The 26,748-nt window shown below is 42.5% G+C and overlaps 1 protein-coding gene across 2 annotated transcripts; it reads right to left on the bottom strand.

Annotated features, from left to right (window-relative positions):
* Positions 1–238: 238 nt before the first annotated feature.
* Positions 239–26,350, bottom strand: SPARC (secreted protein acidic and cysteine rich). Of its 2 annotated transcripts, none has more exons than XM_066590432.1 (10): positions 26,215–26,350; positions 12,106–12,175; positions 11,572–11,625; positions 11,402–11,492; positions 10,944–11,065; positions 9,981–10,101; positions 6,449–6,582; positions 3,624–3,772; positions 2,723–2,871; positions 239–948 (listed from the first exon to the last, which is right to left on the bottom strand). In XM_066590432.1, exons 1-10 carry the CDS (start codon positions 26,343–26,345, stop codon positions 920–922), a joined length of 1,050 nt encoding a protein of 349 aa, XP_066446529.1. In that variant the 5' UTR covers positions 26,346–26,350; the 3' UTR covers positions 239–919. The 2 variants fall into 2 exon arrangements, with proteins under 2 accessions (XP_066446529.1, XP_066446528.1); XM_066590431.1 differs by having other exon boundaries at positions 11,572–11,628.
* Positions 26,351–26,748: the final 398 nt, after the last annotated feature.

Raw genomic sequence — 26,748 nt, forward strand, 5'->3', positions numbered from 1 at the left:
GTTTTAATGACTTTCTCAAGTCTAGTTGTATCCAGATGAAAGATAGTAAGAAAATCCGTTGAGAGGAAATCTCGAGGGAAGACACTCTTGGACCGAGTTGCTGAGCGTAGACTCAAACCCTGACACTATAGGAGTTTTGGGTAACAAGAATCTATCATAATGATGATGTTTTATTTCAAGCTACACATGAAAGCAACGTGACAAGAAGCAGTTTCAGTGAATGCAAAATATAAGGAGATGCTTTTCAATGTTTTATTCTTTAAGGAGCCTCAGTTTCGATTGTTATACCAAACTCTCTAAAATCAACATTGACATTCCGGGAGAGCCGCTCTTACGCTCGATGGAACCTGTATGGAAGTATGTCCCCATCAGCATATGAAATCCCGCCACCCGCCCTCCCCTGCATACCAGTCAGGGGTTAACCACTTCATTGCTAGAGTCTCTCGGTAAAATCTGGGGGTCTACTCCAGCAAAGAAGGGGCTAAAGTCCTGCTTTAACGCTCCCATTGGGGGTAGTAGCCATGGAATAGAATGAGAATATAGGCAACGAGAGGTTTGAAACTAGCATTGTAAGCCGCTCTATTCAACTTTGTTCTTAGGAAGAAGGGGGGAAAAAGTTGGATGTCAGGAGTTAGAAAATATTTAAAAAAGAGTGAAAGATAGACGTAACAGTCTGGTCAAACAATGGATTTCCGAGCTAGTGGCGACGCGCTGTCATCTCCTCTGTGTGCTAATGCGTCTTGTTGTGTTGGCCTTAGCACCGTTAATAGAATCTGTTCTAAAGTTAGCACCATTTTTTTTTTGTTTTACCGCCCAACCCCCGAGAGACAAATATTACAAACTAGAATGTGAAAGAGGAGATACAAAATAAAATATTACACAAATAGTTTCAGATGAGACAAAAATCCACGCGTTTCGCTTAGATGATCATGTTCTGATCCACGTCCTCTGCAAGACACAAAGAAAACGGGGGGTTACCGTATATTAGGTTACTTTACTGATACTATATAGTTAGTTTCAGGCTACTGTATTGTCACATGTCTGTACTATGGATCCGTGTGCTGTCTGATGCGAGATGCGTCTGAGATTGTGGCCACCTGAATTCAGCCTAGGATTTCCTATCCATGCCATATTGGGAGCCCCATACCTTTTATTTCTCCATCGATGGGGCTAATTTTTTTCATAGTGACCTGTAGGTTTCTATTGGTGGCATTTTGGGGTAAATACAATTTTTTTTTTTGCTCACTTTTTTTTCAATTGCTGCTTGGAGACGAGGTGACCGACCAAGCTCAATCCTAGTGTTGTGTATTTTTTCTGAGAATGTTCACAGTGCAGGATAAATAATGTAATATTTCAATAGATCTGGCTTTTGAAGACTCCACAATATCAATTGAAGTTAATTTTTTATTTTATAATGTTGATTTTTTTATGCGTATACTGGGGAAAGGGGGCTTTAAAAAACAATTATGAAACTTATTTTTAATTTTTTTTTCAGTCCCACATGGGACTGGAACTTGCGACCATTTGTACAATATACATGGCTTCAGGTCCTGCTTCACACTGACCCTGCAGAATCCAATGTTAATCAATATTGGATTATGTGACAGAGCTAAATTCTTAAAAATGCAGCTAATGCATACGGCAATAATGTGGGTCAGCGTACAAGATCTGGTCCAGTCATCTGTGAATGAGGAAGGCCTGCAGCAACTTTTTCAAGAAATTCTTTCCTAATTACACATGATGGGATCCAATCTGCTTGACACTAATTCTATTCATGGACCTTCATAAAAGGCCTTGTGCATGAGACTTTAATCTGCAACCCTATAATTTAATGTTTCCATTCTTCTTCCCATCTCATTCTGGCAGTCATAGCTGGGCTTTCCCTTAGTTGGGGTACGGTTTCAGTTTGCTAGCCATACACAGTATCTAAACTCCCTAGCCAAGGCAGAATAGCTTGCTGATGCCTCCTCTTGCACCCAGGTCACATGCCCCACCAGCCCAACCCTAGCTCTTCCCCAGGGCACTGATCCTGCTAAGCTGTGAGCTCTGAAGATGATAAAGTAAAAAATTCCAAACCCTGCCGACGGGTAGAGTTGTTATTAGGCTCGTTGATCCTTATGAGTATGTTATTTTAACTCTTTCCCTTCCGGTTTAGAGAGAACACTGCCACTAGAGTCCATTGATGCGCTACCCCAGGCATCAGGGTGACATTGTGGAACACCAAGTGTATTTGGATGCTATCCTGAAATCTATTATGTCAGAAACATTATTGCAAGGTCTCCAGTACTCATCCCCCCCCCCCCCACACACAGTGTCTTAGATGTCGTAAAGGCGTTCTGTCATCCCAATTATGGAGTATAAGCACGCACCATAACAGTCTGTGCCCCACGTCACACAACCTGAACATATCTTTGTTAAAAGGTTAAGATTTGGGATTACAGTAAAAATCTACTTTTAACAACGCTTCCAAAAATAAGCATTTTCCTATAACTCCACTATCAGTCTTGACACCAGAGAGGAGTTACTCCACCCTTTCTTTCGGTTACATCCTATGGATTCTGATGCAGTATGCTGCAATTTTCTTTTTCAATTGGATTCCATGTGAATCCAGCAGAAATGACCACATATAAAAATCTTGTTATTTGTATAGCGCCAACTTATTCCACAGCGCTTTCAGGTAATTATTATTTATTACCCCCCCTTGTCTTATAATTGTACTTACGATCCTTGATTCCAAAGCACTTGGCCCATTCATCCAAAGCAATGTATTTATCATTATCAAGATCACATTCTTCAAAGAAACGAGTGGTGCAATGCTCCATGGGAATAAGAGGGGCGCGGAGAGGAGACAGCTCAGTGTGGGAGAGGTATCTAGAAACAGAATGAGTTAGCAATGGGTTAATTATGGATTTAATAGCATTTGCCACCGTTTTGGTTGAGTTGTATGATATATGCCATAAATGCCTCATGTATCTGTGCAGATATGAAGCTGTGACAGAGGAAGGAGTGGCCGGATCACCGGGACCAAGGACCCCTACATCGTGTGGCAGGAGAAGCAGTCTCCCTCCCTTCTGTTCCCAACATCGAGATGTCGATGTTGAAGATGGAGCCCTACCGAAGCTCAAGACCCAACAACATGGAGAGGCCGATACTCACCAAAGCAGATACCGACATGGGTTGCAAGTATATTAATTCCCATGGGACTGATACATGCAAAATCTAGTATGAGGAGATGTGAACCTATAACTCGAGCGAGTGTAGTGAAGTTTGGCTCTATCGTTCATGCAAAGCCTTGTTTAGGGGTTGATACAAGTAATTTGGTTACATAATTGTTCGTTAGGATAACGTATGTTACATTTTATGATGGTTGTAATGGCAAGGCACCTGCTTCATATCTGCAATAACAACCCGGGTCGATGAAATGCAGAGGAACTCCATGTTCCATCCCCAATGACACCTGACCCAATATCAACTGATCACTGGAGGTCCTAGGCAGTGGACCTCCACCAATCGACCACTGATGACCTATCCTGAGAATAGGTCATCAATTAAGTCCTGGAAAAAAACCTTTAATGTAATGAGCAACTGTGGTTTTGCCTGATAAACACAAATATACTACATACCCATCAATGGGGTGTTGGTCCAGTTGTCCAAACTGCCAATGCACGGGGAAGATGTACATGTTGTAGTTCTTCTCAAAGTCACGTGCCAGCAGTTCCATGGGATGGTCTCCAGCTTCAAGACGCTTCTCGTTCTCATGGATCTTCTTCACCTGCATATACCATCTTAGTGAGATTTGGAAATGTTCTGCGATTGTGCTCTAACTGAAGTCCTAATGTATGAAATGATCTAGTCTTGGCCAATCTTGTATGCACAGATCTAACCATACTATGGGATACAATCATATTATGGAATTATACTAGTAATACTACTTCCAGGATGCACATATTATGGGGGAGCATTTAGTGGGATCTAGATACTCCACTCCTTCTGGTGCTGGTGTGATCCACTAGGCTCTACAATAGGGAGACTAGTAGGATTAGCTGCTTTGCTTATGGTTTCTTAAAGAGGTTATGCCAAGATGGCGTTCCCTGTTTGTATGTTCTATTAGAAAATATGAACAGCATAAAGCAGGGGTTCTGGTTCAGGGCCCCACCTCTATGTCTCCTCGTTCTGGCGGACCTTCTACTGTTCTGTTCTTACAAGACTGAAATTCATGTGTATGGCATCTTGCAATACTACATTTTCCTTGCAGTCACCACTGCAGAGGAAATGGTTGGACAAGCGTAACTTCCCCAGGCAAAATCAGCTGTTTGCCAGAGGGTGCGAAGGGTGGGACTTGGGGCAATCAGATGATCGCTCCAAGCCTCGCATTCTCAAATCGGTTGTGAATCTAAGCACAACCCCTTTAAGCTGGCCATACACTAGTGATTCCAGAGGACCCTTTATCCAATGACTTGTCATTCACGGTTTACGGTCTGTAAAGACTTTCTATTGGACAACGCCATGACTTAAAAAGACAAATTGACAATCAATCTCTGCCTTGATCTGTGGTTTTGTCTAGGCTTCAATTGATGGCACTGTCCTTTAGCATGGATGACTGGACATGGCAGCAATAGGAAAAATTACAATATGTCAGATCTACTTTTTGGCTTCCACGTGCCATCAGGATTCTAAAGCTCTAATGTATGGCCAGCTTTAGTCCCTTTAGTAACCCAAACACGAGGCATAAGGGAATTCGGACGAAAGCTTTGACACAAGTCTTATCCCTTCCATAAGCCCCACGACAATAATATCATCTGACTTTCTATAGATGGATTTGCCTAAAAGGTTTGAGCATAACCTTAAAAATAGTAAAAAGAGGACTGAGCTATTAATTCACTATTTGGTTTACAAAAGAAAAACAGTCAGCTGACTCAGGATGTACAGGATAGTCCATGTACAAGCAAGTAGGGAAGTAAAAAATACATTGTTTATTCTGGGTTAAGAAGAGAGCACTTAAAATTAAGCTTCTGGGTTAGGGAATTAGATCTGCAGCATTACTGCAGAATATGACTGAAAGTCCCAGCCAGGGGCGTAACTATAGAGGGTGCAGGGGATGCGGTTGCACCTGGTCCCAGGAGCCTTAGGGGGCCCATAAGGCCTCTCTTCTCCATATAGGGAGCCCAGTACTATGAATAAAGCATTATAGTTGGGGGCCCTGTTACAGGTTTTGCATCGGGCCCGGGAACTTCAAGTTACGCCTCTGGTCCCAGCTAAGCGGGTTCTACAACCCTTCCATGTCTTCTCATTACATAGAAATTGGATCCAAAAAGTTCTTCAACCCAAGTGAAGCTAAAAAAAAGTTGCCGTAGGGTTTTTTTTAATATGGGCTTACAGTCGCCCGAGTAGTCACTCTAAAGAGCAATTACTGGCAACTGTCTGCCCAAGTAAACACAGGGCAACTAAGTGAAAATTGCTGACTTGTCAGAGTCACTTGATTTGCAGCCCAAACAACTAACTGTTTACTGTGGATGGAGGCGGGGGGTGGGGTGGTGTTGGGGCGGGTGGGTGGAAAGAGACTTACGGCATGATGTGCCTCCATTCAGTCAGCAATCATCACTCCTGTGTGAAAACAAAGGAGCGATGGGCAATCAACCCATGTAAGAGTGCCCTTACTTTAATTTTTTCTGTTGACCAGAAACACTTAGATTCGGCCACGATACAATAACCATTCCTATTCCTTTATAAAGGAATTGTCCACGGATAGGTGAACAATAGTAGATCAACAAGGGTCTGCTGGCTTATCCTAAGGGGGCCATCAATGGTTTACAACTGGACAACATAATTATTTACGACAAGAAGGAAATTGTGGCCATGCTAAATCATTAAATATATCATATATTGGCATTGTCCCATATGTATGTATCTCAGATAATAATAACCTAAACTATGATGTTACCAGGGACGTAACTATAGGGGATGGAGGGGATGCGGTTGCACCCGGGCCCAGGAGCCTTAGGGGGCCCATAAGGCCTCTCTTCTCCATATACGGAGCCGAGTACTATGAATAAAGCATTATAGTTGGGAGCCCTGTTACAGGTTTTGCATTGGGGCCCAGAAGCTTCAAGTTATGTCTCTGTGCAGCATGGTTTAGGTATGGGTATGGGTACAGATACAGATAGAGGCTAGGCCCCAGCTCACGTTTTGCATCACGGCCCCTGAGCCTGTAGTTACGCCAAATTATTTTTAGCACCAGTAATAATTATTGTTATAGACTCTAACAGTCATTAGCAATAATTATTACATTTACCTCTTCTATTCTGCCTGGCTATCTTCTCTGGAGTATCATGTGAAGGTACAACTTTAGATGTTTGTGGGGAGGGCTGTGCGTGCATTACAAAGTACATTGAGTGGTGAGGTGAGATAATATAAGAGCTATCATCTGAGAATTGAATATTTTTGTTACCCTCATCTTCTGTTTCTCATTGAGTAAATTGTTGTCCTCGTCACGCTCATACAGGCTGACCAGAACGTTCTTAAGCCAGTCACGCATGCGCAGAGGGAATTCGGTCAGCTCAGAATCCACACAGGGAGGAATGACTGTAAGAGAAATATAAAAATCCTGTTAAATATGTTTAAGTTGTGAGATAATCCGCATGGCTGGACTGGCCCAACGGATTAGCGATGGACCAAGTGGGCCAAGCATCTGATACAATAATGGGTCCCAAAGTTCCAGCAGAAGACAACCCCATTTAGAGGTGACTTTGGAGACCATCACTTGTCACTACAGTCTACATCTTATGGGTTGATCACAAATAACTCATTGGACCTTAAAAGTGGACCTGCACATGTTCTGTATAGATGGAGGCTGGACCCTCAGAATCATTTTCTCTGGTGACTCCAAGGAACCCCAGTTAGATGTGGCTAAAAAGTCAACTATTTAGAAAAGCCTACATTCCATTTTTCATCTATCCCCAACTGGAAAGAGAAGGCATTGAAAAGTCTTCAACCTTCATAGATGATCTTCACCTCAAACCTGTACTTTATAAGCAACAGAATTAAGAAATGGCCTCAACATGATGACGGACACTATTCCCTTTGCCCAGATAGTGTTCGGCACTGTTCATTAGCTCACAGTCTGCCTGAAAGGCCGAATTTACAGGGCGGTCTTTGTTGTAGCAAAGTCGGCTGTCAGAGGCTCTCACACTTGATAGAGGTTTCTTTGTCCAAGTAGGAATGTCTATTATCCGGCCTGTTGTCACTGACATACTTATAGGGGAAATATTGTGTTCAGAAGTGACTCACACTCTGAAGTTTTTGGGCAATATAAGTTAATCCTCACTTCCTTGGAGCCGTAGAATTTCTATGTTGTATGACCAGATACTACATTTTTAGAGATGAGCGAACCTACTCGGTTCGGGTGTTTTTGCACTCGAGCACCGCTTTTTCCGAGTAACTGAGTACTCGGACGAAAAGATTCGGGGGGCGCCAGGGGGCGGCGTGGTGGAGCGGGGGGTAGCAGTGGGGAACAGTGGGTAGCTCTCTCTCCCCCCCCCCCCCCCACTCCCCTCTGCAACCCCCGACGCCCCCCGAATGAGTGGATACACATAGTCAAGTCACATTATTATGACCACCTCCTATGCTCGATGCCAGCAGTGCACAGCGTATGCAGGAAGTGATGTGCCATGGGCTGGCTTGGTGGGTATATAAGGTATATGATAGGCTGTCTGCTCACATACAACTCGTTGTTGCCATGGATAAATGGGGTGATTTATCAGACTGGCAAAAAAGAATGATTATTGGCTATTGGGCCTAGGAATATTATCCGTTGGTCATAATAATGTGACTTGACTCTATATTTTACCAGCTCTTCCCTCCCCATAAAAAATAAAGAAAAACCCATATTATGCAAAAATTGATCATTTTTCATGATCTCTAGACCACTAGGTGGCACTACTTTAGGGGTTAATGTGTTTTCTTGGGTAGAGAATATCAAAACACGTGCATATTAAGAAAGGGAATGTTCTGAAATGTAAACTTGTAATTGCAGTAAATTCATCTATAAAAGGAATAATAATAGCTGTATTGTCGTCGAGTGAATGGAATGTTTGACATAAAGCAGTGCAGGTTCCAACAGATCTGCGCACCTTAGGAACTCGTCCTCAGGGGAGATTGTGATGCTCATTGCCTGTAATCATTTAGAGCGCTGAGCCAGCAGGATGCAGACATGTAATTCCCTGCAGCTGTAGAAGACATCTCACCTCATAGGAACTGCACACGCTCTATGTGTCATCCCAACGTGAAATGACCCCAAGGCCCGGCAGTGGAAAATGGAAATTTTGAGTTTATAGTCAAGAAGTTGAAGCAAATATTCTACAATAACTTTGTTCTTATCATTCATGTCATTTGAGTTACGTGAATTGTCATCTCTTCTCCAAACCATCATCAATGTTTTCCTCAGACTTTTGGATTCATACACCCCAAAATATTTATTGGTTTGGGGGGCTGAAAAAGACCCGTCCATCCATCTAGTTCATCCACCTATCCTACAATGCTAATCCAAAGGAAGGCAACCCCCCTCCCCCCTCGTGAGGCAGAAGCCAATTTTCCATATTTTTGAGGGAAAAAAAATTCCTTCCTGACTCCAATCTAGCAATCAGAATAATCGCCGGATCACCGAGGTAATCAATGACTATAACATGTAATATAGTAACGCTTAACAAAGGCATCCAGGCCCCCCTTAAAGTCCTTTATCAAATTTACCATCACCACGTCCTTAGGCAGAGAGTTCCACAGTCTCACTGCTCTTACAGTAAAGAACCCCGTTCTGTGTTGGTGATGAAACCTTCCTTCCTCTAGACGCAGAGGGCGCCCCCTTGTTACAGTGACAGTCATGGGTATAAACAGACGATGGGAGAGAACGTTGTCTTGTCCCCTGATATATTATACATAGTTATTAGGTTGCCCCTCAGCCGTCTTTATTCTAAACTTAATAACCCCAATTTTGATAAGCTCTGGGTATTGTAGTCCGCCCATTCTGTTTATTACTTTAGTTGCCCCCTTTGTACCCGCTCAAGTTCTGATATGTCCTTCTTGAGTACCAGTGGCCCAAACTGTCCACAGTATTCCATTTGTGGTCTGACCAGTGACTTGTAAAGTGGAAGAACAATGTTCTCATCATGCACCCCTAGACCTCTTTTGGTGCACCACATGATCCTATTTGCCTTGGCAGCAGCTGCCTGACACTGGTTGCTCCAGTTAAGCTTACAGTTATCTAAAATCCCCGTTATCTTTTCCAGGTCAGTGTTCCCCAGTGGTTTCCCACTTAGTGTGTAATGGTGACATGTATTTCCTCTGCCCGTGTGCAGAATCTTACATTTATCAGTGTTAAACCTCATTTGACACTTTTCTGTCCAAACCCCCAGTTTATCCAGATCCATTTTCAGTCGCATTCTGTCCCCTCTTCTGTGAATTAGTTTACATGGTTTTGTATCATCTGCAAATATTGCTATCCAACTGTACAAAACCTCTACAAAGTCATTTATACATTAAAGAATACTGCCCCCTGCGGTACCTCACTAGTAATGGTGACCCAATCAGAGTATGTACCTTTAATAACCAATCTCAGTTTTCTATCTCAGAGTTAATTACTTACCCACGTTTTCCCCAGTACAGGCATTTGCCAATTCATCTCCTGTTGGCTCCGTAAAGCTTTTTTCAGAGGTTGGATGGTCTTTCCTTGACTATAATGGTTCAAAGAAAGACCATCTTTTGGCCTCCCCCCAAAAAAATCCAAATGGAGCTGTCAGGAAACCAAGTGGCATGGCTCTTTTATATCCCAGCTGCCATTTTCCCACAGCATCTGAGAGGATCACAGATGTTGGAGTCCTACCATCTGACCTTTTAAGGTCTAATCAATTATTGAATGCCATTTGTAGGACTTTGTCTGAACAGTCCTGGTTGCTTAAAAAAATGGGGTCAAGATCTTAGTAACTCACATTTGCATGGTCCAATATAATCCAAGTGCAGTTTGTGACCTTTCTTTGTTCCCTCCAATGTACATTTGGTAGCAAAGAAGTGGCAGGAAGATGAATAGGTCTTGTTGTCTGTACCACAGACCTACGAGAGAGAGAAAAGAGAAAAATGGTCATTTCAATAATCATTCGTGGGAAAATCGTTTAGCCATGAGGGCAAAGGGTTGCAAAAAAGAGATGGTAATTTGGAAGTTGAGGGGTCCTTTGGTACTATCCTCTTCACTTTATCATTATGGTTCTTTTGATCCATTGTGCATTCAGTCCGTCTACAGTCCTAAACAGCTGAACGTTGGTGAAGTTTCAAAAAAGTGTTAAAGAGGGTGTTCAGCTGTAAACTATTGAGTGCCTATCCTCTGGATATGTCATCAATAGTAGATCGGTGAGCGTCCATCTCCAGGGACCTCCACCGATCAGCAATTCTCTGGGCTGATGCATTCATGCACTGAGATGACTCCTAGAGGAAGCTTCGTTCCCACTGCAGTGACAACGCTTGGTATTACAGGCTAAACTCATTCATTTTAATTGAAACTTGTAGTACCAAGTCTGGCCACTGCAGTGGGAATGGAACTGACTGCTTCCTGTAGAAAGAAGCCCAGTGCATGAGGGCAAAGAGCTGAGTGGTGGGACACCTGGGTAGCAGATCCTCGCGATCTACTATTGATGATGTATCCTGAGTTTAGGCACTAAATAGTTTACAACTGGACAGCCCCTTTAAGACTTGTATGTTGATATCAATGAAGTTTCCAAAAGTAACACTCCATCATACAGTGTAATGAACTATGTTGACAGACATATTGCTCAGTACTTTCCAAATACTGGACTAATATAGACATGGAGTGCACTGGTGTGAATGAGGTCCATGATGGAAATTGGGTGGTTTGACCTAAATCTATTGGGAGTTTGTACATGATCCAATTCAAGACTTACCTTCTCAAACTCGCCTACGGTTGCAGGGCAGGTTGATGGGTCTTGGCATACACACATTGGAGTGTTGGTCTCATCTAGTTCACACACCTTGCCATGCTTGCAGTGGTGGTTCAAGCAAGGATCTATGGGAAATAATGTTTTATGAGAACAGAATAGAAGAAAGTTGCTTTCTTCCAGTTAAGGGTAGAAATGCTGAGCATATTAAGTAGACCTAAAGTCTGAAGCTGTGGTGTCCTAGGTCCTTCAGTTGCCCTCATCTGTTTACTTGGTATATAGTAACATCTAGTCATTGCTTCTGGAAGAGTTTGGGTAAGGTTAGCCACAATTGGTGTAGCTCCCACCATCCACTAGGGGTCAACAACCAGCCTACTGACTCCTAATGGTAAATTTGCAGTGATGTATTCCTTGCTCCTATAGAATACATAGCATTCGTAGTATTAGCTGGGAGAAATCCTTACTTTCAGGTGTGGTGGGTTCCTCTTCTTCATCTATTGCTTCATCGAACTCTCCAACTTCTACCTGCACGGGGTTTGCTCCTATTACTGTCTCCTGTACATATAAAGAATGACGATCAAAGAAGGTCCACAGAAGTTCTTGGTCAATCAATAGAAGATTTACATTGCCTCACCTCAGTCACGACATCTTCTATCACCTCTTCCTCTTCTGGCAAAGCATCCTGTTGCTGCTTAAAGAGAGAACTCAGTTAGTAAACACCGGGGTATCCGAAATATTCCCAACAACTGGACACAAAAATGAAGGGCCAAAAAGAAAATGGCCATCTAAATGCTGTATGCTTGGCACTGCCAATGGTATAGTATGCCAAGAAAACCTTCATCAAATAGACCAATCCATGTCAAGCAATGGACCAACTAAGAAAGAGGGGAGCTTACAGGAGCTTAATGTGTCAGACTTAGCTTGCCGAGTCTCCCATTACTTAGTCCACAATGGGTGACCTCGCACTCCAAGCATGATCCTTTAAGCTAAGCCCCCCCTCCTTCTTACTTGGTCCAGGATTGGGCCACAATGGAAAAGATCCTCTGAATTAACACTGTACGACAATAGGCTGAAGTAGGTGAGCTTTCCCTTTTTCATGTCTACTGCCATATTGCTTCATGATGGTCAAGAAAGAGGCAGATTACATTGTTCACAAATGACCACTTACAGGTGCAGCTAGTGCTTTGCCAGCGAGGCACAAGACGAAGAAAAGCCAGACTCTCATTGTGCAACCAGACCTGGAAACGAAAAATAAAATCAAAGTTTAAGTCAGTTAACAAATATGTGCAATAATGTGTGAGACTTTATTATTGATCATCGGGTTATGATTATGGTAAACCCAATAGAAACTGAATATTATCCATACAGGTTGGAACACTCTTGATCTAATCCTTTTGTGTTATGAACTTTAGCAATGCACCATGCAACCAGCGGGGTCCTATCTATTATTTGTGAGGCCCTACAACAAATCTTGGAATGGAACCTAACCCATTGTTCCTCACTGGAACTAAAACTTAGAAGATTCCTTGGGTTCTACCAAACAACTCAACTTTCTGGACCACACTCAAGTCAATATTTTCTTCTGGAGAAAACCATGGTTTGGCGTCTATGTTTTTTCATGTTGCAAGGTCATATATTCTAGGGAAGCTGCCTTCCACCAGGTGGTGCTGTGGAGTTACTTTTCTATCTCCTATTTGCATACCTCTTTCCCAGGGAGCATTGCACGGCCTGCTTAAGACTCCCTGAGCCAACTTGGCGCTCTCCACAAGGAGAAATGTTATACCCCCAGACCAACTGATTCCTGAAATGGTGGTAACGATGGTTGTAATTTGGTTATAAGATGATAGACATATGTAACTATTTTTTTACAGTTCTTTTATAATACCATTTATATTACATTTTGGTGCCCAGCCTGATGTGCTACTGTAGTAATTGGGTTCAGTTACTGTATTTCTGGCCATGTTTCATCATTGCTACATTGATTTAAATGGGAGAATAAACATCTATGTTAAAATCATTGTTTGCTATCTGCAATACATAACAGTTTTCTAAGGTAGCAGTTCTAGGAAGAGTTTCCTTAAAGTCACAACTGTAATTACAGCAAAAACATAAACATTCGTTTTTTTTCAGCACCACTAATGGTAAATATGAAAGTAGCCTTAAAGAGGTATTCCCATCTCAGCAAGTTATCCCCTATTCACAGGATGGGGGAATAACTTGCCAATCAGTGAGGGTCCAACCGAGGGACCCTCATTGGTTCAGAGTACTGATTTTCACATAGAGTTTTTAAATGGGACAATAGTTTCCATTTAAGTCAATGTATCAATTATGATGCAATGCCAGGAATGCATTGACTGAACCCATTCACCACCAATGGAGTTTGTTCGATTTCGAATTTTCTGGAACTTAGTGGACAAAATACCACTGATGTGAACGAATCCTAAGTCAGTGGTCAGGCTTGGTATTGCAGGCCATGTTCCCATTCATTTCAAAGGAAACTTGGCCTGCAATACCAAGACTGGCCACTGCAGTGAGAAAGGAGCTGTCTGCTACTGGCATAAATCAGCTCAGTACAAAAGTGCTGTGGCCCAGCGAATAACTTAGCATCAGGGGCGTCCCTGGCTGCAGACCCCCACTGATCTATTAATGATGACCTACCCTGAGGATCAGAGGTGTAACTTGAAGATTCGGGGCCCCAATGCAAAATCTGTAGCAGGGTTCCCCAGCTATAATGCTTTATTCATACTACTTGGCTCCCTATATGGAGAAGAGCGGCCTTATGGGCCCCCTAAGGGTCCTGGGCCCGGGTGCAACTGCATCCCCTGCAACCCCTATAGTTGCACCCCTGCTGAGGATGGTCCATCAATAACTTAGAACTGGACAACCCCTTAAATAGAATAAAGGCCTATAATTTAACAAACTGTTATTATGTTACATCTGATTATATAATGTTTTCGACTTTTATACCTTCGCACAGGACTTTCAAAGAGGTCGACCTACAAAAGTTCACTTTTATTCCCACTGCACGTTGTAAAGTGGTCGCATGGAGATTGCCAGAAAACTTCCTTTCATTCTATTTTCCCTGGACATGGGTCTCCCCTCTGTGCACTGTCTCAGGTTGGGGTCAGCTCAACATTTTTGGCTTTCATGAGTGTCTAGGTGGAAAGTTACTGCCACTTTTGGCAGTTTTCGTTACTCCGCAATGCTCTGATAGGCTGAGCACAGACCGGGGCACCCTGTTTGATTTGAACATTTCCTGGCACTCATTACATGCATGCTGGGAGGACATTCTTTATGTCCACAGCTCAAAAATAAACAGGATTATTTAATCACATTTCAGATCAGAGAGCGAAAACACGTTCGCTAACCAAAAGCAATAGCAGGGCTGAGATGACTGTGGATCTCCCCTACAGATTCAGGTAGGTTGAGCATGGTGGCCTACTCTATATACATTAATTGCAGCTTAGTATATAGTCTATCACTCATCTATGTAGTCATGGTTAGAGTATAGAGAGGGTAAAGGGGGTAGTTCCCACAAGACCCTTACCATTGAGTAGACCCCACTACACCTATCTGAAACAGTCACTCTGTAGACATATTGTGTGACTTCCCTATAGATTGTGGGGTTCACAGCAGTAAGACCCTCTGTGCATAGTTTGCTTCCTTACAAACAACCCTATTCAATATCTTACCCATAGGGACAAGGGCATACATGCCATAGAGGCAGACTATGTGGCTCATGGAAAGCAGTCTCAACAGCGGTATAATTACACGCTCATGGGCCAAGGTGCAAGAGTGCAGCTTGGCCCCTCAACCCCCCCACCCTTGCAGGTACTAGGTTGGAACCATGGTAGTAATATAGCCCCCTTCCTCTATGCCTCTATGTAGTAATAGAGCCTCCCTTATAATAATCGAACCCCTTGCGCAGTAATAGAGCCCCCACATCCTGGTGTGGAAACAGAGCCACCTATATAGTAGTAGAGCCCCACACGCTGCCCGTTCGTCCAAGTCATATACACATTAACTTTCTTCCTGCTCCATCACACAGAAGCGCTGCACTCACACTGTCTGTTGTGCTGCCATACTGAAGAAGAGAAGAGGAAGGAGCTGTTCTCCACATCATAACAGGCAGGGTGAGTGCAGTGTGCCTGTGTGACGGAGCTAATGTGCATACGATTCATTAGATGGGGTATGAATTGAGGGGTGCAAGCCCAGCAATGTCATTAGCAATGGGGAGCCTCTGGACCTCACTAGCCTTAGGGGCCAGGTCACAGCTGCGACCACTGTGACCCTTATTGCTATGCCACTAGAGGCTCAGTGATGATTAGTCCCACCCTCTTATCTATTGGGTGGCTGGAACCATTGCATGACTCGTATCTCCAGAGGAACTGAATTGCTCAAACACAAAGGTGTTGGGAATTGTCTGCTATCCTAAGGCACCAGAATCCAGCACCTTAAGAAGGGCCCCATTTGGTTCTCTCTTTTCCATGTTCACCACTGCATAGGGTTTTTCTAAACTTTGATCGTAGTCTGGATATAAAAAAAAACGTAATCAACTACAATTTCAAGCTTTCCTACACATAGGCACTAAAATCTATATATTACCATTTTTTCAATATCAAATGGGATGGATAAAAAAATTACCAAAAATTTCTAAAAAAAAACAAAAACAAAATTAAAAACAATTCAAACTAAATCTATAAAAGGCAAAGCTGCCAGAAAAGTAAGAATAAAACTTTTTGCATGTAAAAACCGTATATTCAAAAAATGACTTCCTAATGTATGTATCTCATACACTGTAAGCAGTGATGGAAGGGCGACTCATTGGGCCTTCTTGTTGAAGGCCCAAAAAAAAAATTGCTGATGCATAACAGTTATCGGAAATCAGGATGCGGCAACTCCTACTTTTTGGGTTGGCCCCCAACATGTCTATAAATACTTCTTATATGTTAAACGTATTGACACAGAAGTACAGAACCTTATGTATTTTACTTGGAAGGCCCCGTAGAGGGAAATGTGTCCTGTAGCAAACAAACCTCAGCTCCTCATGATCTCACAGCGAGGAAAAAACAAGTTTATTTCAGAAGAGTAAACTAAAGTTTATGAAAAGAGACTTCTTCTTGAGCCTCGTCCGTGTCTGGAAAGATTTCATTTCGTACACTTCATGGACAGAGAAATACACATTGGCCGGATTCATCATGGAAGATGAAGCAGATGTAGCCGTTAACCCGTTTGGTCAATGGGTTTTGCATCTGTTCCTCTCAAATAGAGGGAAGGAAGTCTTCTATTTTTTTTACCCCATTTTAAAAGCTGTTCTTGGATATGAAGTTGTCAGTATCTTAACCCTTTCCAATCCACTGTCTGACCTCTTTCTACATTCTGATTGAAGCTTGTACAGCTCCAATGTCAGAAGACGTCTGACAGGGTATTCTTACCGTCTATTGACAGCCACTCCGCTGGTCGGAGCCTCTCTGGCGCACACACACTGGCTTTAGCCAGCAGATGGCACTGTTGTAAAACAGCAAAAAGCGAAAGCTTTTTAGGAAACTCTGAACCCAAAATTGGATTGGAAAGGGTTAACTAGTACAAACTTTCATTCAGGAGTATTCGGAACTGTAGAAGAATAAGCTATAGGGTGTTATTCTAAGGACTGGCTCCAGGTGTCAATACCCTGACTATGAACTTAAGGTGGTTCCCAGTTGGCCAATACTATAATAGTTAAATGGGTTGTACAGGTCAATTCTATTGATGACTTATCCTTAGGATAGGTCATCAATAGTTAACTGCCAGGGACCTGCTGCTTGGGGTCTCTAGTGATCAGCTGACTGTCTAGCCCACTGACAGTGCAGCAAGTCTGGATGTCATCATTGGTGCCGAAGGTGGAAATGTCATAGAGGGCTTCAGTCCCATTAAAAGTTGGCCAAAATCGATTTCAGTGGATTAGCCAACAATCTTACCTCCTTACTGTCTATCCATGGCAGATGTCCATGGAGGATGGATTTGCATGTAGGATTTCAACATGCCCAATCCTTTCTTCCCATGCATTTAAACATGTCCTCATATAAAATAAACCACTGGTTGGGCATGCAGAATTCCTCGAAGGATTTTGGAGGACAGTATATAATAATGCAATGTAATATTACCAAGTGCCTAAGTAAGTGGAAGGGAAGACCTCATTATCCAACTACTGAACTCATTACCTAAAACCCCCATAGATTTTGCACTGGATGCATAAACCATCGGGGGGATTAATCTAAAATTACTTAGATTTTATTATTTGTGCCCCCTTTTACCCTTTGCTCAGTCAAATCAATATTCAGTGCTCTATTATGTATGGCCAGTATTAGCCTTACTGAGGCCTACAAAGGTCTGGGATATTTCCATCATATGGAAAAAAAATAACACTAATGCTTGATAAGTATGAGTCCCACCTCTTATCAGAACAATCGGGATCTTGGGATCTCTTAAGCTCTTTCTGTAGAAGTCGATAAAGAAGCTTGCACCCTACTTTTTTGAAGTCTATGGGAGGTACAGAAAAAGCCAAGGCCATAATATGACGAGCGCTACAGAAAGAACATTTTATAAAATGGGGTAAAAAAAATAGAAGACTTCCTGTCCTCTATTTGAGAGGAACAGATACAAAACCCATTGACCAAACGGGTTAACGGCTACATCTGCTTCATCTTCCATGATGAATCCGGCCAATGTGTATTTCTACAATTTTTTTGCCCTTCAGAAAAGGGACTTGCTTTCATGAGAAGATACTTCCCACAATACGAATGTTCTTTACCAATGGGATCGGCACAAAGGAGTTCAATATCATATATTTGTAGAGTAATCTCGATGATCTCTTGGCTCTATGGTTAACCTAAAGGAAAAACGGAATAAAGTATATCGGATCTCCACAGTTTTTAGCATCTCATCCTGAACTTTGAGGTTGTTTTGGAGAAATGGAGTAAAGCTTGTTTTTGCGAAACCCTACATTTTATAGACATACAGTTAATAATTACGCAGGTTCTCCCAGGTGTAGCCATCTTGGGATGAGGAACGAAGGAGCAGGAAATTTATCTTGGTCTGAAGCCCGGATGAAATGCACCTTTGAATTGGGACTGTGTGTACATATGGATCATCACACCAACGTCATCAGCCGCTGAACGTTGTAAACTAAAGCGTGCGGAGGAGAGGAGCGTGGCATCTGTGTAAACTGTGGCTTGGGGAGCAGCTCCACCAAAATAACATAGTTATACTAGCGCTGATATCATATAAGCAACTTATGTGGTTACTTTACACACTTTTATAGTTTTATTCTACTGTGTTCTTTATACCGATATCATAATAGGTTACAACAACTTTTCTAAGGAATCATAGAAACATATCAGAAGTTCGGATTAGCAGAGAATATGAGTTGGGAGCCCCTTTATTTGGTAGCATTAAGGTGTCTCTTTTGAGATCCCTAAGGGTGGACGCTCACTGGCGATATTTTCTTTCTTGTGCTGCGAGAGCACGAGAAAACTCTCGCCTCGCAGCGCAAGAAAGATGCCGGTATAGAACCGGCATATCGCTAATGCTTTTAATGGGCCCAGCGGCAGCAGCGCTAGCCCCATTGAAAACATAGGGAGAATGCCGGGGACTTCTGCCACAGCTGTGGCAGGATTTTCCTTCATCCCCGCGGTCCGCACGGGGATGAAGGAATCCTCTGCCACAGCTGTGAAAGCTGTGGCATTCTATCCTATTGCTTTCAATAGGATCGGCACTGCTGCCGATCCCATTGAAAGCACTGCTTTGTGCCAAGCCCCGCTGTATGATTATGGGGGAAAGGCTTAAAATATAAGTCCTTCCCTGATAATCAGCAATAAGTGTAAAAAAAAAAAAATTACTCACCTCTCCGGTGCTCAGACGCGTCCTCCTGCTGGCTCCCCTGCACTGATATTAAGCTCTGTCAGCTGAAAGGGCTGTGCTGATTGGCTGAGGGCTCAGCCAATAGCAGCTAGTGCATAGCTATTGGCTGAGTGCTCAGCCAATGACACATAGCCCTTAGCTATTCAGTTTTTTTCTCGCACTGCGCTGCAAGACTTTACCTTTACTCTCGCAGCGCAGTGGAGAAAAAAATGCCAGTGGGTGTCCGCCCTAAAGGTGGCCTTAAACCAGACAGCTATCATCTGAATAGTTAATTTGTTTCAGCTCACCTAAAAATAGTCACTGCTTGATTAATTATCCTCTGGTGTAAACAGGTAATCATTGCCTTTCAAGAACTAGCCAACAGCTCTGCAGGAAAGTTTGCGTTGCTTATTGTCCGCCTCCTACCCTAACGCTGATTGGCTCCCGAAAACACATAAGTATGTGATCCTCGGCTGAACAGTTCTTGATGGTCTTTGAAAGAATACTCGCTGTTGGTTTTGGTTTTTGAAGATACATCTGCTGCGGGGGTCTTTGCTGGTTTGACCATGTGAGGAACACTCAGTGCTGTGGCCTCTTGCAGCAGTGAGAGCGTTCACTTGAAGACCGCTCACATGCATTTATGTGGATTCAGTGGCTCAGCAACCAATGAGTGTATGTTCGGGAGAGGTTAAGATTTCAACTACATCCCAGCCAAAGAACCTTCAGCCCCGTGACTAGCTGACAAACGATGTTTTGGCCCATTGTGGTCTAGAAGACTATGTGCTGAGCATGTACAGAGAATGACTAACAACTCAGGCCTCTTTCATATGGGCGTTGCGATTTTCGGCCACCCACATCACAGCCTAATGAGAGAACACGGCAACCAAGTCATGGCTAAATCTCCCGTTGTCTAGCCCATTCACATGGCTGGGTGCGGCGTATATATGCCGCACTCGGAATTCCGTGGGCCGGGTGCTAAAGTCTCTTCCCCTCCCCTTGTCAGTTAATCGCGGCAATAGAAGCTCCTATAGAAGCCTATGGGAGCTGTCCATAAAGGGAGGGGGAGGAACTTTAGCAGCGCTTGCCATGCTAAATTCGCTTTCCCTCCCTCCCCAACCTATGGGAGCTACCTGCAATGGGAGGGGGAAGGACTTTAGCAACGCGAGCTGCTGCTAAACTCCCTGCCCCTTTCTACCCTTCCCTTTTCTGACGACTCGCATAGGCTCCCATAGGAGTCTACGGGAACAGCCTTTGTATTCTAACAAGACCCATCTGTATGTGCTATCTTTTCCAGCTAGCCGATTTTACGTGCCGGAAAATCGCCCATCTGAATGAATGCATTGGAATCCAATGCTTTAGATGGTCGCAATTTTCGGCCGGCGTTTTTAAGGACCTCAATAGCTGTGTGAAAACGCTCATGTAAATAAGGGCTAAAGAGAATTGAGGCTGTTCGACCAATTGCATGCAACGTGCAACCTCAATAGTTGCCACTATGAAACCTTTCTCATTACCAATTGATGGGCTTCAATGACAAAGATGATGTCTCTGTGGTTACCTGTCAAACATTTCAAATTTGCTTTTGGAAGAAGTGTTTAAACGCTCCTCATCTTCTAGTCTTTAATTTTAGTGTCTTCCCTGCTCAGAAAATAATGTTAAAATAATCCCACGCTCTGGGTGTGTGTTGAAAGAGACAGGGTAAAAGTTACAAAGAGAGAACTTACTTTGTTGAGGGCTTCGTTGGCGCAGAGAACCTCCTCACAAACCCAAGGTGGCCTTTCACAATCAAATAAACAATGGTCCTGGTGCCTTACATATTGTGCTTGAAGAAGGAAGCAGATATCTTGGAAAGACCTCCAAAACGCGTTGCACTGATTGTACCACCAAGAATGGAATAAAGATTGGGTAGGAAAGACACCAGGACCATTGCTGATTTGATTGTGAAAGGCCATCTTGGATTTGTGAGAAGGTTCTCTGTGCCAACGAACCCCTCAACAAAGTAAGTTCTCTCCTTGGTACTTTCACCCTGTCTCTTTCAATACACACCCAGAGTGCGGGATTATTTTTTCCTTTTTTTCTTCATAGCTCTGTGGCCGAAATACTCCCATACTTTGGACATATCCCAGATGCTCTCCAGTGTTTTACAAGTGAACTGGGACCAGCGGTGAAGCAGCCTGTCAACCAACAGGCTACTTCCACCAGGTGAGTCCCACCTTTTTACAACACTCTTTACCACATCCTGTCCATTTTTTCTAATTGCATCATCCGTGGTCAGAAAAGGTTGACCAGTTTTGTAGAGGGACATCTATTTTACAACATGGAGGAGGCCTGGCAGTAATGAATTAAAGGGGTGTCCTATGGGACAATACCTTTTCATTTGTCCTATTAGGAACCCCCTTTGGGAACAAACAGTGGCTCTCACTCTGGCTCAGCCAGCCCATCCATGTATTACATAGACAGCTGTTCATTGGAGTGGCCAGTATGTAATACTATATTTGGCCTGCAGTGGCCGCTGTAGGGAAAATGTTTAGCCAGACACAGCTTCCAAAGAAGTCATCTCTGGGGATTTCTAAAGCCAGATCCATGATGGTCAACTGATCTCTGGGCCAGTTTCTTTACAAAACAGCCCCTTAAGGAGAATGTTAACAAGGGCTGCCAAGTAGAGTCTTTTTTACATAACATATTGTTTTATTATAGCCTAAACTATTTTATATAGAGGGAGATGATATAGCAGTATGAATTTATTTGTCACTTTCTAGAACAACTAAAGGGAATCTGTCAGCTTGAATATGCTTTCCAAACCGCAGGCTACATGTTACAGGGCACAAAGTAGATTTCTATACAGTTTTGCGTAGGTGTGTTTTATTCATTTTAATCTCTGCTTATTCTGGGTTTAGGGGTCCAGTGGGCGGTCCTTTCTGTGATTGTTTTTTCTTTATGTACAGTCAGGGGCATAACTATAGGGAATGCAGGGGATGCGCTTGCACCCGGGCCCAGGAGCCTTAGGGGGCCCATAAGGCCACTCTTCCCCATATAGGGAGCCCAGTGCTATGAATAAAGCATTATAGTTGGGGGCCCTGTTACAGGTTTTGCATTAGGGCTGGAAAGCTTCAAGTTACACCTACCTCTATGCACAGTCATAGATAGCTGTCAATCCCTGGTAGCTCCACCCATTGGACTGTTCAGCTCAGAACGAGGACATATTAAAAAATGAATAAAATACACCTACTATAAATCTTTTCCCACAAAACGTTATATCAAACTGCTCAGCTCTTCCTGCTCTACAAGAGGCGGCCCTCACTCCGGAGAACAGAATTCCATTTTTAAAAAAAATTAATAAGTGCTATGGCCAACATTTTGCACTAAGTGCTCAGCCTCCCCCCCCCCCCAAAAAAAAGGTTTTTTTTTCTTTTGTAATTGACTTAATGAATTAACACTTTAGTAATTAAGTTAAAGTAATATGATAATGCTTTGATCATTCCTCCAATCCATTCTATAAAATGTATTTGCCATTTTTTTTTTAAAGGAAAAAGCAAAAAAAGGTCCTAGGTCCATTTGGTGCGGATATTCATGCAGATCTGCAGCAAAATTTAACTGAGATCTGCTATGGATCCATTCTGGTCTATGGTTAGCAACCTCAGCTGTTTGTGGAGGGGGACTTGTAATGTTATTTCCCTGGAGGTCCTATGTTATTGGCAGACAACCGCAGTTTACAATGTGTATTCCTCCAGAACTGACAGTGAATACAGCTCCCACGTTTAGCGATCAGAGCTGCGTCCCATATAGGACATGGGCATATGTAATGAGAAAAAAATCCTACATTTTGTAACCTTTTAATTCGATTAAGTTGACAATTAATCGTAAAAAATATGTGTCAACTGAATCAAATGAAAACATTTAAGTGACCCCTCCAGTTTCAGGACAAAATTGTGGCCTGGGACACAAGGAGGCAGGGCACTGGTGTAACTATAGCGGATGCAGTTGCACCCAGGTCCAGGAACCTTATGGGGCCCATAAGGCCTCTCTTCTCCATGTAGGGAGCCCAGTACTATGAATAAAGCATTATAGTTGGGGGCCCTGTTACAGGTTTTGCATTGGGGCCCAGAAGCTACACGTTACACCTCTGAGGCAGGCAATATACTACCTGCACTTGATCTTTTCTGCCATCAGTCCATCACATCACTTCCAGTCCCAGTTCTTAGCTGTCCAAGGTGGCCACTATAATTATCTATTTAACTAATGCACAGTGTCCACTTTTCTCTGATTGGTCAATGCTGATCACATGAGTAGCCTTGGCTAATCAGAGAGCAGGTATAGTGCATTGGTAGTTTAACAGTACGCATATTTGGGATTTCAGCCACAGTTCAGTAGCAGTGAGTGATTCCAGCGACCTGATTGGTTGTTGGGTACACCCCCCCCCCCCTTTGGAGATGTGTACGAGTGGCTGGCTCCTTAAATAAGCAGCAGCACGGCCGTAGGAGGGTCAGCAACTAAGCCTAAGCCTAAACCCTACCCCTAAACCCAAACCCTAACCCTAAACCTAACCCTAAACCCAACCCTAAACCCTAACCCTAACCCTAAACCTAACCCTAAACCTAACCCTAAACCTAACCCTAAACCCTAACCCTAAACCCTAACCCTAACCCTGAACCTAACCCTAAACCTAACCCTAAAACTAACCCTAAACCCTAACCCTAAACCTAACCCTAAACCTAACCCTAAACCCTAACCCCCCCGCTGGTCTCATGAAGTAGCACTCCTGCACATCTCCAAAGGGTGTGTCCCCAACAACTAATCAGATCGCTGGAATCGCTAACAGCTACTGAAGTGCGGCTGAAATACCAAATATGCTAACAGTACCAATGCATTGTGGATGTCAGGTAGTCTGAAGATTGTGTCAGTCATCTTGGATGGCTGAAAATGGCACCTGAAACCAGCGGATTAGATGCATGACAGAGACCAAGTGCATGTAATACACCACCTAAATATACCACAGAATTTTGTCCTGAAACCAAAGAGCCGCTTTAAAAAAATTTACAAAAACTCCAAAAAAGACAAAAAAACCACAAAAAAATATAATGCAAGTAAAAAAAATCAAGCGTGGCTGAGAATCAGTAGGGGGTTATCATTGCATCCTGTCAGATTAGATCTGGACCATTAATGAAATAGGTGCACCATGATAGACCAACTAGCCTGATGATGATGATGAGCTGGTAAAGGAGGACCTGACCACGTTGCTATAGCATCAGGCATTCCTCAGAGCCTGAGTAATGTGAGAGGAGAGCCAGGCAGGGTGGAGCTGGGCTTCCAGCAACTTTGTAAAGTTGATTCTCTCTCCCACATAACAGTATCCCCTCCTTTCTTTTCTCCAATCTCCCCCTCCCCCCTTTTTTGCTTATGTGGCAGACAATGCTTGTATTAACCCCTTTATCCCCATGCAGTATAGCAAAAACCTGCCACGCAGTGACAACCACAATTTATGTCAACAACTGCAGTTCTCTGCTTTTACAGATGTTCTTTTCCCAACTATATATAAATAAATGTAGCAGAGCTGAATCTGTCATTTAACCCCCTGACACTGCTTAAAGACAAAATCATTTTACTTGCCTTTTATTTAATAAATCCAAACATTTTTATATCAGAAGGAAATGTAGCAAATGAGAATTTCAGTTCTGCTACATTTGTTTATTATTTTGGATACTATGTTATATTATGTTTATTCTGCACTATTGCAATAGTACAACGTTATGACAATTATGAAATACAGCATTTGGTGATGTTTACCTTATTAATAATCGTGATACCAGATAAAGGCTAGAGGGATAGATAGATAGATAGATAGATAGATAGATAGATAGATAGATAGATAGATAGATAGATATGAGATAAATAGATGATAGATAGACAGATATGAGATAAATAGATACATATGAGACAGATAGACAGATAGATAGATAGATAGATAGATAGATAGATAGATAGATAGATAGATAGATAGATAGATAGATAGATAGATAGATAGATAGATAGATATGAGACAGATAGATAGATAGATGTGAGACAGATAGATAGATAAATAGATAGATACATATGAGATAGATAGATAGATAGATAGATAGATAGATAGATAGATAGATACATATGAGATACATAGAGAGATAGATAGATAGATAGATAGATAGATATGAGATAGATAGATAGATACATATGAGACAGATAGATAGATAGATAGATAGATAGATAGATAGATAGATAGATATGAGACAGATAGATAGATACATATGAGATAGATAGATAGATAGATAGATAGATAGATAGATAGATAGATAGATAGATATGAGATAGATAGAGAGATAGATAGATAGATAGAGAGATTAATAGAATTATCAGGTGTAACAACATAAGCTGTGCAAACTGAACTCCACCTTTGACTATGTATCTATCTAGTCTACATGCGCTACAATGTTGACATCAAAGTAACAGTACAGGTGATATCAGATTATACTGTAAAAGTTCTACAAAGTAGGAAAAGTTTTTATTCAATAGATACAAATGCAGTAGAGTTCAGTTTGTAACTTTTGCTACTTTGGTTAGGATAATGCTGTAGGTTCACCTGTAGTCCTCTGTGAAGCACATTGCGACAGCTTGTAAGTTTTATCATATATTCTACACACACTGACATTCCTTGCACTTGATTTGTACCCACTACCACAGATTAAGTGTTCTCCTGAGTGGATTGTTCAGATTCTTCCTTTCCTCTGTATATACACTTCATTCCTTATCACTATGGAATTTTAAGAGGCAAACTGAAATCTTTCAAACTTGCTCCCTTTAACCCTATAAAACCCTCTGTGCAGCGATGTATCCACTAGAGTGGGATTATGTATTATTTTGATTGCATCATTTAAGATGTACCAGTTAATTGGTTTCCTATGACATGTGTGTAGAGCACTGCAGAATACATTGGTGCTAAATTACCAAAAAAAGTTAGTACTAGTTTACACAGCTGGGGTCACACATGCAGTTTTTGATGCAAGGACAGAAGTGGATTAATAGGGATGAGAAACTTTTGGCTTTGTCTTCAAAAACTTACATCAAGAACTGCATCAAAATCTGTTTGTGTGTCCAGCCTTGTATAAAGGTACAGATATAGCAGAGCTGAGTTTAAATGTTTGCAGTTGCATAGTGATACTTAAAATACTATGCGATTTTGCAATATGTTGTGTCTAATGACAGGCTCACCTCTGCTACATCTGCGCCACACCTACCTGCACCAGGTTGCACCTTATAGTTATTCTCTATAGAACAGCTTCCATAATCCAAATTAATCTTGCAGTTTAATAGACCATAAAATAGTCCAGTGTAAGTTAAAACAAAAAGTTGTGTGCAGAGTGATCCGTACCTTGGGAAGAGAGAGGAGAGAGCTTCAGCCTCCGAGATAGTCTGAAGAAATCTGAAGGGAGCAGGATAAGTTAGCAGAGAGCAGAGATGGGGTGGGTGGGACTGTGCTGTCTGTCTTTCTCCTTCTTTCATGGGAGGCTGTGCCAGCCCCATCCTGCCCCCCCCCCCCCCCCTTCCCTTTCCAGTCCTAGTCCTTGGACACAGCCAAAAAAACCTCAGACCAGAGCAATCCACTGAGACTCCCAAATTTAGTGCCAGGAAATGGATACTAATTACAGAATCCGTCTGCTCCAATATCATTAGTAAGAACATTGATCTAACCAAAGAACACGAAACATAACAGTCCTGATCACCTCCAACACCCCAGACTTTAGCAAATTTTCAGCTATCTATTAGCATGGCAGATCTTGACTTGGCAATCTTTTCCGTTCTTCCGTGCAAAAGCACTCTAAATCTGTTTGGCTGTGAGGGCATCTCATGTGCAGCGCCCTCTTAAGGTCAACCCACAGATCTTTAATAGAATTCAGGTCTGGGC

This window comes from Eleutherodactylus coqui, chromosome 2, assembly GCF_035609145.1.
Source record: "Eleutherodactylus coqui strain aEleCoq1 chromosome 2, aEleCoq1.hap1, whole genome shotgun sequence".
In the NCBI taxonomy this organism is placed as follows: Eukaryota; Metazoa; Chordata; class Amphibia; order Anura; family Eleutherodactylidae; genus Eleutherodactylus; species Eleutherodactylus coqui.